This window comes from Capsicum annuum, chromosome 3 (genome assembly GCF_002878395.1).
Source record: "Capsicum annuum cultivar UCD-10X-F1 chromosome 3, UCD10Xv1.1, whole genome shotgun sequence".
Taxonomy (NCBI): Eukaryota; Viridiplantae; Streptophyta; class Magnoliopsida; order Solanales; family Solanaceae; genus Capsicum; species Capsicum annuum.
Window position 1 is genome coordinate 9,380,968 of NC_061113.1, and position 16,433 is coordinate 9,397,400.

The 16,433-nt window shown below is 37.7% G+C and overlaps 2 protein-coding genes across 2 annotated transcripts; both read left to right on the forward strand.

Moving 5' to 3' along the window:
• The first annotated feature begins 11,112 nt into the window (after window positions 1–11,112).
• On the forward strand, window positions 11,113–12,571 carry LOC124896564 (AT-hook motif nuclear-localized protein 13-like). Its single transcript, XM_047408123.1, has 4 exons — window positions 11,113–11,413; window positions 11,909–11,998; window positions 12,434–12,486; window positions 12,566–12,571. Exons 1-4 carry the CDS (start codon window positions 11,113–11,115, stop codon window positions 12,569–12,571), a joined length of 450 nt encoding a protein of 149 aa, XP_047264079.1.
• On the forward strand, window positions 12,432–16,130 carry LOC107866481 (AT-hook motif nuclear-localized protein 7-like). Its single transcript, XM_047409018.1, has 4 exons — window positions 12,432–12,486; window positions 14,618–14,742; window positions 15,422–15,571; window positions 15,712–16,130. The coding sequence occupies exons 2-4, from the start codon at window positions 14,731–14,733 to the stop codon at window positions 15,856–15,858; spliced, it is 309 nt and encodes a 102-aa protein (XP_047264974.1). The 5' UTR covers window positions 12,432–12,486; window positions 14,618–14,730; the 3' UTR covers window positions 15,859–16,130.
• The last annotated feature ends 303 nt before the right edge of the window (window positions 16,131–16,433 follow it).

Here is a 16,433-nt window from a genome sequence, read left to right on the forward strand (position 1 = left end):
TAATGATAAGCACCCCAGGGCATAATAAAAGCTGTTTTTTCTACATCTTCCTCATCTATCAGTATCTGATGATAGCTAGCGAAACAATCAAAGAATGACTGCATTTCATGTTTCGCACAGTTATGGATGAGAATGTGGATGTTAGGCAATGGAAAATTATCTTTAGGACTGGCTCTGTTCAAGTCTCTATAGTCAACACAAATTTGAATCTTGCCGTCCTTCTTTGGCACAGGGACGATGTTGGCCAGCCATGTCGGATATTTTGTGACCTCGATAAACTTAGGTTGGATTTGTTTTGTCACTTCTTTGTTGATCTTTAGACTTAAATCTGGCTTGAATTTTCTCATTTTTTACTTGAGTAGATCAAACTCAGAATTTTTCGGTAATTTATGTGACACAATGCTGGTGCTCAACCCTGGCATATCATCATAGGACCAAGCAAACACGTCGATATACTCCCGCAACAGGTGGATGAGCTCTTCCCTTTGTGGCACCACGAGGTGGACACTGATACTGGTCTCTTTGATTTAATCGTGATCTCCTAAGTTGACTGTTTTAGTTTCTTCCAGATTGGGTTTTTCGCGATTCTCAAATTCCTCCATATCTTCAACTAACCGTTCCTCGTCGTTTTCCTTCCAACCATCATCGTCCCCTTTATTTTGTTCGTTCAGGCTTTGACATGACACAACATTGGCAGGTTTTAAGCTACTGTTACTATAATGGACAAACAAACTAAGTTAGATGATAAGAAAATAACTAAACATGTGACTAGGAGCGTTTTAGAACTAATATAGTTTTCCAAATAAATGAAGGTCTTTTCATTGAAATTTGAGAAATAATTACAACACCATGGCTTGTGACTTGCACAAATACAAGCCCCCACCTTTTTTAAAAGCAGCAAGATTTGAAAATAAAGTTTTGAGATATAAAAGGTGGATCGCGGGGCCTCCTCTGGATCATCACCAATTTCAAAACTATTAGTAATTACCCTTTCATCTACCACGATGGGCGACGGGTTATGAGTGGAGTGGAGGTCCAATTTTGCAAAGCCTCCCTTGGCACAATATGCTTCACCCCGCCGGACTCAGGGAGATCTTCTGGTACAGCATTGCATCCTTCAAACAAATCTCCTATCCCATCTCTAAGACCATCATCATCTGACATCTCTCGTACGGGAAATGACTGGAACAGGAGTGGCAAGGGCCTAAACAGACTCTTTTCTGGCTCATCCTCAACCTTATCTTTTCTGGTAGGCTGATACCCTAACCCGTGCTTAGATATTCTCTCTGGGATCACAATAGGCTTGATAATTCTTTGTAATTCTTGCCCAAGCCTCGACCAGGTTCGAACCCATTTCTTAACATCACAGTTGCAATCATTTTGTAAACAGAAGGCATTGATATTTTAGGTGTCGAATCTCTTTTCTCAGCATTTACAATTTCCACTGTATAGAAACTGCTACCTTTTAAAACATCTTCAATCACCGACACATAACCATTGGGACGGTCCGCTCGACTTCCTTCTACTTGGATGACTACTTTATGATCTTTCCAAATGAACTTCAATAATTGATGAAGGGGTGATGAAATTGCCTTTGCCCCGTGTATCCATGGTCTTCCCAAAAGAAGGTTATAGCTAGGATGGATATCCATAACATGAAACTTAGTCTTAAACTCAGCAGGCCCCATTTGGATGTGCAAATCAATCTCTCCTATGGTATCTCTCTGCTCTCCATCGAATGCTCTTATATTTACGTGGCTTTGATAAATTTTCCCCAGATCATAGCCCATTTAGACCAACGTGGAGAGGGGATAAATATTCACATCAGATTCATCGTTTATTAATACCTGATTAATTGTATAATCTCAACAAATAAGGGTGACATGCATGGCTTTGTTGTGCATTACTCCTTCAAATGGCAACTCTTCGTCATTGAATTATACGCGATATTCCCCACAACGTTCCCTATCAATGCATCCAAATTCTCAATGCTCGTTCCTGCAGGAACATACGCTTCCTCCAAGACCTTCGACAGAGCCTGTCGGTGGTGTTGCGAGCTCAATAATAGTGCCAATACAGAGATTTAGGCTGGCATTTTCTCCAAGTGTTTGACAATTGAGTAATCGTTTGGTTTCATATGCCTCTAAAATTCCTCAGCCTCTTCTTCAGTGATTGACCTTTTCTGTAAATCTTTCTTGTTGGTCAAATCCTCAGGGATGTAACATCGTCCTGATCGCGTCATCCCTTGGGCAGCAACAGTTTGCACAATAAATTCCTTCTTTAGAGGGGGATCGTACACTTGAGTCAGTGAAGTCATCACTATAAATAGGGCTTTCTCGCTGATACTTAAGGCATCCACAGCTTTCTCTATCTTTCCTACCTCTTTCGCCATTTTGTGCTTTTTAGAGTTCACCTGGGTAATATTCTTGGCAGATGTCCATTCGCCTTCTATTTCAATCATTTAACTGTAGATCCCTCATGGTTGGGCAGTGAATCACTCCTAATATTTGGAGTAGGTGCCTGGAGCGTGATAACCTTTTGATCAATCAGATCTTGGATTCTGTGTTTCAAGATAAGACAGTCCTCGGTACTATGCCCTGCTGCCCCTGAATAATAGGCACAATTTTGATCAGGGTGATAAAACAGGGAGCTAGGATTGACAGGCTTTGGCTGTACTGGTTGCAAATGACCAGCATTCTTCAATCTTTCAAACAATTGGGTGTGACTTTCAGCTAGTGAGGTGAAGTTTTGGGGAGGTTTCTTTTCGTGGTTTGGACGCTGGGGGTTATACGAGCTTAGGTTTGTAGGAGGGGGTACTTGGTGGTAATTTGGAGGTGTTTGGAAATTTGTTTAGCTATTTGGGGGAGTAGTTTGGAAATGAGACTGATAATTTGAAGGTGGAACTGGGTACTGATAATTTGAAGGTGGAACTGGGTATTGGGGAAAGATATTTGGCTGTGGAGCTTGGTATGATGGTGGGATGTTTGGGAGTAGAGTTTGGTATAGGGGGTGGACGTAGAATGCATGTGGAAGGTTAGGTGATGGTAGGGAAGATAAGACGCTTCTAGAGTTGAACCGCTATTTCAATTTTGTAACAGAATTGGCAGAAACCCCACCTACCTCTTCCTTCTTCTTCTTAGAAAACATGGCAGTTCCAGATGATGATGGGGTTTTGGCAATTTTTCCTATCCGAATACCTTCCTCTAATGATTCTCCTATTTTTACCAAATCTGCAAAGGTCGCTCTAACAGGGGACACCATCTTGGTATAATATTCTCCTTCTTAAGCGCGAGAGAACACAGATACCATTTCCTCCTCGGACATGGGGGGCTGCACTTTGGCAGCTTCTTTCCTCCAACGAAAGCATAACTCGAAAACTCTCAACTCTTTTTCATTTAATCCGATCTAGTGAATACCAATCAGGGACTATTTCAATGTTGAATGCGAACCGGTCAAGGAAACTCTTGGCCAATGTCTTCCAACCAGTCTACCTTTTCGGCTCTTGAGACATAAACCACTCCAAAGCTTTACCATTCAAACTTCGACTGAATAGGTGCATTAATAACACCTCGGTTTTCCCTATCCCTACTAGTTTCTCGCAGTACCTTCTTAGATGGGCCATTGTATTTTTGGTACCGTCATATATCTCAAACTTAGGGACCTTGTATCCTTCTGGTAGGTCTACTCCTGGGTGAACAGATAAATCGTCATACCCCAAACCGTCATGGTCCTTGGCCCTGTAAGACTCTTTGATCCTCATGATCTCTTCTTGCATGGATAGTAAATTCCTTTCATGCTGGGCCCTCCATTCCTTCTCATTCTCCTCGTAATGGTCCATCTCGGGGTTAGGAAGGGGTTCATAAATATCAGGGGATATGATGGCTTGAGGGGGATTTGGAAGAAAGGCTTGATTTTTGCAGATGGAGGGAATTTGGTTGGTAAGTGGGGAGAATGTTTTGGAAATTGGGAAGGTTATGTGGGCCTTGTAAGTAGTTTGACGGAATATGAGAGGGATTTTGCAGATTTGAAAATGAATTTGGTGGATTCGAAGGTAGGTTTGCTGTATTTTGTGGATTTGGGAGTAAATCTTGCAGATTTGGGAATGCGTTTTGTTGATTTGAGAATGTGTTTTGAGGATTTGGGAATGGATTAGAAGACGGGTTCTGCAGGGTTGCGGATGGATTTTGTGGATGGTAGGCGTCTAGATTATTTTCACGATTAGTGTTTTGGACAAATGGAAGAGCGGAGCCAGATGATACATTGGTTGGTTGGTCCCCAAGAATAGGGGTACTGAGGAGAGGGATTTGGAGTGGAGTCCCGTGTCCCCCAGAGCAGGGGCATTGACGGTGATGGCCAAGTTAGCCAATTCTCGAGTGCGATTTATTTCCTCCTGAAGCAATTCTAATGTTCTTGCAAGTTCCGCAATCATCTCATTCTGTTCCGCTATCACATTATCCCGGATAGCCAGTGCATTTTCTTCGTCATTTCCTATCATTTTTGAATGATGGTCCGAGGATGGGATTTTCTATGCTTTCGATTAGGTGAAGTAGGGATGTTCTGCCAGTTTATCAACACGGAGTAATTTCTGTTATCTTTAAAGTAAAACAACTCAAAGGTAAATGTGTTAGTTTTCATATGTGATAAGTAATGCAAAATATTTGACAGGAAATAATCATACAGAGTTGTTTGAGTCATAGCCAAATTCATCCGTAGGTCATAGTGGATAAACTTGCCTTTGATCTCAACCAATGCATATAAGCACATAAAACAGTTATATCACACAAGACATTAAAATAACGCGTATCCTAATTGGGGTGACCCTTTTTGAGCCAAGGGTTCAGACCTAACGATTTTTTGAAGAAAATATATGCTTCCTCAAAGTCAATCCATTAACCCCCAACTCATATAGACACAAAAAGGGCATAAATGCCTACAAAAGATAACGAAACAGGGATACAATTTTTAGAGAAAAGGGGAAATAACATGAAAGAAGATAAGTTCCCGTGCATGGGAGAATAGAAAAGCTAGCTACTGGAGTCTTCTTCGTCTGTTTTTGCCTTCTTTGCCTTGTTTACCTCATGTGCTATTTGATACCTATTGATGATAAGGTGACTTCCGCATAATTGTGCCTTGCAGTCGTAAGTCATTTCTCCTATGCTGTCGAGTTGGGAGGCCATGCTATCGTCCAAATCGATTAGGTATTGCCTGGTATCATCAGCGTCTTGCCTAGCTCTTTTCAAATCTTCCCTTAATGTATGTATGGTCAAAGTGTTTTCCATGTGCATCTGCCGGTGCGCAATTTCACTTTTCTGAAACTCATCTTGTAGCCTGTGAAGCCAAATTTGATGCTCGGATTCTACATCCACAACTCGAGTGGGCACATTTGGTCCCGAATTCAATGCTCCGGCGAGGCTCTTTTTCAACCACTCCTTGTAAGTGTTGCTGACTTCAGGTTCATACCCTATACAGAAAGATACTTCTACCCACTTTTTCCTTCTCCATCCATTTATCATGTAGTCTTTGAGCGAGGGCTTACTTTCATCATATTCGGTGAAGAATCTGAGCATAGATTTGAGGCGTCTCCTGCTTGATCTCGAATTGCCTAAGAACTCTGCCAGGATTGTAGGGACGGGTTCCCCTAAGACCCAGGAGCACTACAAAAAGCCACTCTCCCTCTCGAATGATGTATTTCCCTGAACGAAGATATTTAAGGGACCATTGGACATCGCCATCTCTTAATTCTCCAAGAGTCTTAAACCAAAATTCATAGGATGTTTCTCTTTTGAACTTGTGTAAAAATAACCACATGTCGTGCGATTCTAGCAGATTTCTCCTTGTTTTGCGATCAGGTTGTGCCGTTCTAGGATTTTTCACCAAATGCATCATCATCCACCATTGTAATATAAGGTTACAACCTTGAAAGAAACGATTCTAGACTTGACATCTTCCCAAAGTGCGATATATGTCGGCGACAATCATGGGGGCTAAGTTGTGGAATACTTTTTTAGAATTGTATTCCATTCCAAAGAAGAGTGTATGGGTCACTATGACATTCCTCGGATGAATTTTGCCATTTTCCCCCTGCGGGAACACCATGATTCCAAGTAGGCCTACCGCGAATGCAAAAGCTCTCGTTTCCTTCCATTTTGCTTTTGACTCCAATTTATGCCCAAATTTGTGAAAAGAGTTGAATTTTTTGAACCGATGGTACAACTCACGAAAAGTGATATTTGCTCCATCCCGTTCTCCTATCCAGGTGTCGTCATCAGTTAAAACTACTTCTTGATCTTTTGACGATCCCACACATTCGGGACTAAAATATTCTTATCCGGTGTCTCCTTTCTCTTAAAACACATTTTCGTACTCTCGTAGCAAATCAATATCTCTTCAATGGTGGGGGTCAATTCAACATCCCCGAAGCAAAATACCATGTTCTGATCATCCCAAAAAGTTGTTAGTACATGGATCATTTCGGGCCAAGCGTCCATCTCGATCAAAGAAGGAAGATGCCCAATGTGTGTTCTAACAATATGTCTCTCTTCTATACCCATGGAATCCCACCATAGTTTCAGGTAATCGTCGGGTTTGGTGACCATCTTGAACTTTTCACCAGAATGCAATTGAGCCATATCTACATAAAAGAAGACAAAATAAGCCTTTCCCCGACCCCTAAGGATAATGGATTGAATTTAGACAAGCATATATTTCTTCAACACATAAGCATGGTTCATTTGTGATTGACTCGGGGTAAAATACACATAGGGCAGGTTTTCTAATGGGCCCAATACCCCGCTCAGACATTGGGTCATCCTAGGCACATGCCTAAAATAGGGTTTTGGTTTCGTTCTATCCTCGGTGTCTAGAGTGGGCCTGGACACTGGTTCTCAAGCGGACAACTTGAGTTTGAAAATATGAACAACGTTAGACGACTCACGTGCTGATAAGCTGTTCGTATTTCCAACAAATTTTGGAATTGAACAACAAGGGCCGAGACATCCACGAAACCCCAAAAAAGTTTATAAGATGCAGGAAATGCCATGAGATGCGATAATTAAACTTTACATAATCGAAACACATAAACATATAAACAGTTAATCAAAGACGAAATAAAACATTTGGTTAGAACCTAGTTAGATCCCCAGCAGAATTGCCATTCATATCAAATCATTTGAAAACACATGAGCATAATGCTATGGTTTCTCAACAACTATGAAATGCAACTGAACTAGGTGGAATACCCTACCGAATTTACACTGACTGTCTAACCTCGGCTACCTCCGAGATTAGAGTATAAGTGAGGGAGAGACACACAAGACCACGAAGTATAGTGTCTCGACCCAATAGTAGTGCCCAAGATCACTTAGCCCGGGCTCCTACCTATAGTCCCAATTTAGGAATAACATAAAGTCCAGTACACAAGATTACTCAGCCTGGTACCAAATTTCTTTGTCGGCAAGCACGTTTTCCAGCGATGATCCCTTACTCTCAAATGCCTTCTTTGGGTATCCACCTATCTCATGTAAAATCAATGCGTTAAAATTTTATCTGATTCAATCACATATCATATTCTGTTGGGTATCATCATACCCGATTTGCAAGTCATCAATATCACTTCCACATATGCATTATCATGTAAAAACCAAGGTGCTACATCATTTACAAGTGGTGAACAATATTTATTTTGAAATTCATGCTCTCTTTTGTTGGTCACAATATGATATGGGGTATCAAGACATTATCATGAAAATTTGAAATGGATTTATCATTCATATTTATCAAACTTCTAAGGAAAATCTCAAATCACATATGCATGGTTTCAACCATTGAAGTATATAGGCAAAAAATTCCCATGACATAAAGAAAAATGACTTAGAAATCATATTGAAAGCAAGTTATTAGCATCTGATTGAAAACCCCCATTTAAAAGCACGCATGTTCATAAAAACTACACCTATGAGATTTTAGGATAACCCCACGTACCTCGATTACCATGAATATTAGATGCTTCTCGAAGCCTACGTTGAGAGGATTCCAAATATGCAATTTGTTCCTAAAACCCCCTGTTGAATCTCGAGTTGCTTGGGTTTTTATTTTGAAACCCTAAGGAGAATCTTTGAGCACTTTTGATGAATGAAGGTGTATTTTAGGGTCCTTGAAACTGAATTACGTGTTTTAGGGCTAAGTAAGGGTGGAAAAGGACCATTTTGTCCGCAAAACAGAGTGTTTAAGTCACTTAAATTCTTTAGATAGGCGCCACCCATCACATTGCCTATGTTTACATAGGCGCCGCCTAGGCTATCACCTATGCTTTCCAGTGGCCATGGACGATTGGTTATGCGACAATATCACTTTGAAAGGCCATAACTTGTTGCTCAGGTGTCGGATTTTAGCCAAATTGGTATCGTTGGAAAGCTAACTCGAAGACCTATCATTTGACATATAGTAGGCTTCCTAATTCTCCATATATAGAGAGTTATAGTCGATGGAAACTGACATACTTTACAACATCCACTAAAATTTAGTTGATCGAAATAGTTTCAACTCGTCCTTGAGTTGAAGGACCTCTATGGAATAAATTCAAGGCTTGAGTGGATTCACATGATACACAAATGATTAAAATGCCGTATTGGCATAGGATTTTATGGCTTCGGGATTTATCAACACATAAGAATCATGGTTGGTAAGTCTAACTTAATAAATTGAAGACTCAGGTTAAAATAAAAAATTTTAAAAGTCCATACATGATGATGATAAAGTAGTAATAATAATAAATCAAGATACACTCAATGAAACTGAACAAGAAAACATGAAATCTCAAGACTCAGTTGTTATCTTTTGCATGATGTAAATTTTGTATATTAATGTAATCATATATTGTTGTATATTTGTGTAATTACATAGATTTGATTTAGTAGTTAAAGAGAATAATAATGACTTTAGTAAGAGCAGATTTGCTGGGATAGAAAGAGAATTTAGAGGGATAGAAAAGCTGATTTTTAGGGATAGTAAAATGGATCTTTAGGGATGTAATCATTGAATATTTTCTATTTAATGACAAGACACTCAATATTGAGAGGCATTCAGCAGAAAATTGACATGTTATCAGACCTTCTCGTGGTTGTCTTGTTTCATAGAGTTCATTTGGGGTTTCTATCAGTCTTTTTGGAAAATTTTGGTTTTTGTTGATAGTTCCTCGGCAATTAACACCTTAGATTTCAATCTGGGTCATTTTGGTCATTTTTTTAGTCAATGTTTCTAGTTTTCATAAATATGTCTTCATATCAGTTTGAATCATTCAGTTTTCATTTCACTAGAAAGAATTTCTTATCATGCGAGTTTCAGTTTCAGTTATTTGTCACTGGAAAAGAAATATAGGTACATATAGATGCAGCCGATCCTGCTCTTACTGATCCTGCATAGTTAGGTGAATGGAAGATTAAAGATGCTCGGGTGATGACATGGCTTTTAGGGTCAATTGACCCTCTTATTGTTCTTAATCTCAGGCCTTACAATACAGCTAAAGCCATGAGGGATTATTTACAAAGGGTTTACAAACAAGATAATACTGTCGGATCCTATCACTTAGAGTTTACAAACAAGATAATAGTGCCTAAGCTATCCAACAAGTTCTACAAGCTATCTAACAAGTTCACGACCATTCACACGTAGCCAAGCTCGGGAGTTACAAAAACTCCAAGCTATGTTCATGCAAATGACCATGTGTGAGTTGATACATGAGCCTTTCAATGGATTAAATGTTTTTAAGTGTGAAGAGGAGCCTTGAAGTGTAATAAACTTACACTCCAAGGCCACCCCTTGGCAGGGGTAGGATGGTCATTTGCTATCTTCCTTTGTGGACTAATATAAATAGATCGTGTTAGGGTTATTTTGGAGTTATTTCATTCATGATATTTTGAGAACACAAGACTTGTAATATTTTGAACTTCTCTCTTCCATTTGAGAAGCTCAAAATCGAAATTACCAATTGGAGTGATACTTGGGTTGAATCTTGGCTATAAACAACTTTACAACTTTGTCTTACAACCCTTTTGGATCTATTTTAGTGTTTATAGTGGTCAAGATGTGAGATGATCAGAAGATCAATATGAACACCAAAACAATACTTCAAGAAAGCAACCACAATTCACCAAAAATAGCCCACTTTAAAGTCAAGAAACAACACACAAACTCAGCCTTATTCAAGTTCATCATACTACCACTTCAAGTCCACAATAGCAATATCTAGATAAAGTAGACAAACAAATGAATATCTAGATATAAACACACAAACACCAATCTTGGCCAAGACAATAACACAACACAATTTTTTCGGCCATGAACTAGATGGACAGATTTCTCTTTTTTTTTCCTGGAATTTTCAGATTTCAGCAACCTTTTTTTTCATCTTTTTTTTTTTTGGTATTTTTCAACTACCAAACCAAAGATTGATTTTTTTGGAACAAAATAAACCACAAGCTTTGATACCAAATGATACAAAAGTGAGTGTGTATCAAGAAAGTCAAGCCAACACAAGAATAACAAGATGAACAACAACAATGCTTGTGAACCGAAATAGGCCACACACGACTTCACTAGACTTCAAGGTTTACAAACAATGATAAGATGATAGAGATTACAAGATTACAATAACAACAACAAGATCAAAAAAGTGGCAGAAACTATAGTGAATCGAAAATGGCCCCACACGGCTTCACTATGTTACCACACAAACAACAAGATTACAAATTAAAGATAGTAACTTGACATAAAATATTCAAGAATCTAAGAACCCTAACAACATGAAAGGAACCTTAGACTAAAAAACATTATTACCAAGCTCTTACTTGGACGAAGAGGAACTCAATGACCTCAAGATCCTAGTTTGTGATTGGCCAAGACATGTCATTTTAAATACTCATACCTCATTTAAAGATTGATTTTCAAAATCTAATTCATAATATATGGTCAAAGGCGAGCTTCTATATAAACTCATTTATAGAACTCTATAATTTACAAAATATTTTCCCCTGTCTTTACTTCACTTTGATCTCTTCGTCTGAACCTAAATAGACTTCGATAATTCAACTTTCAACAAAGTTTTTTTTTTGAACTATGGATTCTCGAAATCACCCTCAACGTCAACCCCAACCCCACCACGATGACCACCAATCCCTACCCGAATCCCACGAACTTGAGCAACCTGTAAGTGATATGGTGCACGTGATAGTCTCTTTCAACCAACACGAACAACTGAATCTCCGCCAAAATCCTATCAGTTCGGTTTCTGCTCTTACTCCAGTGGTGAATCAAGCAGATTCTATTGCTATTGCTCCTGTTCTTTCAGAAAATCTAGTTAAGAAATCCCGTGAAAGGCCCCCAGGCTCCGAAAAGAAGAAGCAACCAGAAACTTCAGGTATATATTATTTGCATTATTTCTTCAATTCGTATGTAGCTTCTAATTTGAAAATAATTTAATTTATATGCATTGATAACATAAATAATTTTATTTTATGGATGGATTATTTAGGTATGTATGGTATATAAACTTTATTCCTTATGAATCTAGCTCTAGTCTGGGAATAATTATATATATATATATATATATATATATATATATATATAACCGATCAAGAACTAGACAAACCACAGGTCGATATATTAGTAGTTCTTTCCAAATGTAAAGTGAAGTCCCAACATTACTTATAACACCGGACATCTCGTATGAGAGATTCAAACAAAGAACGGCTATTTCGTAATATGTATAACGTACAAAACCTTAAATTGTATATACTTATATCATAAACAATCTTGTTGCAAATAATGTGAATTGTATATGTTATTGTTTTTGTTATTTATTTGTTGTACTACATTGAAAAAATATCAATCTTGTTGTAAGTCATATATATAGATTCCGGTGCACCTGCTTCAGAAACCCCGGCTAAGAAGGCCCGTGGGAGGCCCCCTTGCTCTGGAAAGAAGAAGCAACCAGAAACTTCAGGTATATATTTTTTACATTATGTTTTCAATTTGTATGTAGCTTCTAATTTGGAAATGATTTAATTTATATCCATTTATAACATAAAGAATTTTGTTTTATGAATGGATATTTGTAGTTAACCTGACATTTTCACTATCAATGCATAGAGGTTTAATTCAATTGAAAAATATAGATTTTATATTATTATATTTTCTTTATATTTCCTCAACTCTCTCTTAGATGGCTTATCAGAATCCAATTGATTAACTTTAGGGACCAAATATATTAGATTAGTTTTATTTTAAAAATTAAAGTTTAGCTATTTTTCTACATTATATATACTTTATTTTTACTCAAAAAGGGGTATTATTAGTTTTTGTCATTGTAAGAAAAGAGTGAAATAAAATATTTGCAAGATGGTCAAAATTTACTTAGTTTAATATTGGACGTTGGCAGGTACAATTGGAATTTCCTCTGTGAATCATATAATCCATGTGGACATTGGGGAGGTAAAACTCTTATTAACCTATTTTTTTACAAGTGCACTAGTTTGCGTATTTTATTTTAAATATTTTTGCTCTACAATAGGCTTGAGTTTTGAATTCCTTATGAGAGAAAAAAGAAGAAATTAGTTTACTTTTGCATTCATTCTTTTTGTCGGCTTTCTTAAATTCTTTGTGTTTTGGGTTGATGCAACAATGATTAATTGATGGACAAGTATTTTAGAGTTTAATTTCTTTTTCCTTTTATTTTCTTTAGAGCCTCCACAAGATAGATGTTTACTGATAACTCACAAAGTATCCACAAGACAGATGTTTACTGACACCTCAAAAAAGTATCGAAATGAACTTTTGGTATTTTTCCTCTTCGCCTTTCCTTTTCAACCTTAGGGTAAAAGGAGGAGAAAGTCGTGGAATGGGCTTCAATACTAGTGTGACCTCCGTATTCCTCCCTTTTTAAGATGCAACCTACTTTATAGCAACTAGAGGCTTTTGAGATGCATCCTTTTATTCACACTAAATTCTTCGCTTTGTTCTCATCCACATTGTCAATGATTATGGGGTCGCCCCTCTTTTCATCAACCACAGACATATGTGGATCAATTGTAGTCATACCACTCTGAGTAGTGGTGGCTAGGCAATGGCTATCAATCTTAGAATTTTGGACGATGTTGCTAGGAAGTGTTCCCAGTTGATGCTAGTTTAGTTCGGTTGGCATCTTCCTAAATTATTGCTCAAATTGTTTAATGGCAGTCGTATGAGATTCAACTTTTTGGCTCATCCCTGAAATGTTTTCTCTAATCTCTTTAAGGTTATTTCTTGGCTCTCCGACCCCTTAACAAATTTCGCAAGCAAAGCTTTCATACTTGAATTTTTAAACCCAGCATCATGATTCCCCGGTGGAATATAAAGGTCACTCTTGTCTTTATAATCATCTTTCCACTTGCAATCACCATTTCTATCCCTACTCCTGTCTTTATACTCCCTTGCCTTGTGTTTTAATTGTCTTGATTAGACCCTTTTTCTTGGCTCAGAAACTGGTGTGTGCCACCTCTCCTCATGCACCCATTATTGCATTTACTTGTGGTTACTTCCATTCATCATTATTCTTTTTTCTTTTATTTGCTTAGTCTAATTCATGGTCCTTCCATCTAAACTTATCTTTTTTGTTGCAATTTTTTTTTTTGACCTCATGTTTTAGGAAACCTATACTATTTTTCATCTCAAACATTTTAATTAATTACTTGGCCTTCTTATGTGATTGAGTTGCTAGGTTAAACGTAAAGTGGGATATGGAATTAGCTTTTGGCAATGAATATTTGTAAATAAAAACCCATCCACCTGATTTTTGTACTTAATAATGGTTCTAGCATATAAAGATTGAGTTAGTTGATATTTATTGTCTTCAATTACTGCTTTACAAGACTTTTTTTTATCTGTCTTCAATGTATTTTCTTAGCATACTTGTTATTAGTTGTAAGTCTTCACATTTTCCACAGATAGAACTGTGATTTCTGCAAAAGTTCCATCATAATTTTGTTCTTCTCTCTTCAGCAACTGCCACAAGTTCTTTTTTTTGCCTCTCGCTGTCGTTACTCTGCGTAACTATGTGCTACTAAGCCTACTCTATCTCTCCATCTCTCTCTGGTCTCTATGCTTTGATTGCTTAAACATTTTCAAAAATCCTTCTTGTTCCCTAATTCTAATGCATAAGTCCATTTTTCGGATAGTGGTGCTTGATATGTCCTGGGCATGGTCTACAACAAGGAGAGTAGAGTTAGGCCATGCCTATGGATAATGATGTCTGATGTTTAATCAATCTTTTATGAGAAATTTGTAGAAATTTGTAGAATGGCATCATGGGATGTAGTTATTTTGAGGGTGGGAAGGGGGTGATATAAAGTTACTTGAGGAGAAAGGTGAATGACTTATGTCGATTGGTAAGAAAAAAAAAAAGCAAATCATGAGAGAAATCTTGTGGGGCTCATAGCTCCCTTTCTTAAACTGAAAAATTTATGTAACTAATACATAACATTTAATAAACAAAATTTCTACCAGTGGTTAAATTATGAAAAACTCCGTGAGTTTTTTAGTTACGTTGACTTTACTAAATGATGTGAACCTTTTACCTTGACCGCAGGACATTGTATCTAAGATAACGACTATCTTAGATCAAGGACCACCTGCTATTTGTATTTTGTTTGGAGCTGGATCCTTTTGTGAAGCCACCTCTGGACCTCTGCCATCGGCACTATGACACATGAGGTCTGTAACACTTTCCCTTTCTGTTGCCTTTGTGTTGAGGCATGTGTGGCGGCTTATGCTTAGTTAGTCTATGAAACTATGTCTATGTTTTAGTCTTTTTATCTGAGGTTGCTAGTTGTGAAATCTGGAAATTTGTATTTTTGGCATTTAAAAAATTTTGGTAGAGTATATCCTTTTACATGTACTCTCTTTAGCCCATTTGTTTCTATTACCCCTTAAGGAATCATTCAGTTTTCTTTTAACTATTATTTTTCAAACACTTCAAAGTATAATTAGAAAGAGTAAATTATCACTTTTTTAAAGTTTCATACATGAACTATCAGGTGTTTGCATTTCTACCTAAACCATCACCGACAATTTATTCCACGAGGACATGTGTTATCACTCTTTGTTAGCAATATTTTAGTGTGTTATGACTTAGCCTAGTAGATGTTTATAAATTTCAATCTCAATGTTAGTATTTAAATTACATAATAATTAATTAAATTACCTTTTTAATCAAATCAAACAATTCAGTCAAATTATTTTACAGTCTCGTAATCCTTTTTTCTGTTAGAGGTGTTCTGCTCATAAGTATGTTACATGTGCTTGAAGTGGGACGAAACACAATTGACGCTTCGATAACGAACCGACTTAGTTGAGGCTTCGATAACACATAAAGGGGTTGCTTTACGTGCAGGGTAAATTTGACATCATCTCATTAACGGGGTCATTCATGCGGTCAGAAAATGGTATAACAGGTGGACTTAACCTTTCAATGACTAGGCCAGATGGTAGTTTTTTCGGCGGTGTTGTTGAAGGAAAGCTCAGGGCTGCCACTCCGGTACAGGTGCTATCCTAACTACTGTTCTTGGGTTTATTTTTTTTCCTTTTCTTTTTGGTGTCAAATTTTGAACCCTGTAGGGCTATTCTTGGCCTGGTGTTTGAGTGCATATTGTGTACTTGCTAACGGTTACAGATCATTACCAGGTGGTTGTGAGAAGCTTTTTTCCGGACATGGAAAAGCCCGAGTCTAAGCCACCATCTTCAACTCCAACTCCCAATGAGTTGAATTTTGATCCTCCGGTCTCAAAGGCGGCGTCTCCTTCAACTCCATCTTCAACTCATCTGATGTGAACGGTGGTAGCCCTCTTCGTTACAAATCTACCCATGATTAGGTTTAAAGGAATTACATTTGGGATCCTGGTTAAAGGAATGAGCATGTTCACTAAAGATGATTAGGGTTATTTTAAGAATTGTGTCGTTTTATTTTCATTAGTTATCTTATAATGGTGCTCTGGAATCTCCCTTTTCATTTGTACTTTTGTTCTTTGTTACTAAATTGATGAACAATCTGCTTGTTTCTTCCTTTTATGATCAATACTAAGAGTACTTTGTTGCATTGGTGCTTTCATTGGCTCCATCTACTATGTAGACTACGGACTCACACCTCTCTCTTATTCAATGGTTGCTTCAATGCATTCTCGGCCAGCTCCAGTGAGGTTGGGTCAATTCAGCAGCTGCAATGCAGATGGTTAGGTTCCTACAAGTTATGTTACGTCTACTCATATCTCGATGGTGAGGCCCTGGAATGGTTTCATTGGATGATTTGCAACAATCAATGAGTTGATTTGAAGCATTTTAAACAAAATGTGGTGTTGCGATTTCCAAACAAAGCTATTACTTTGCCAATGTGGTGTTCGGTTGATACG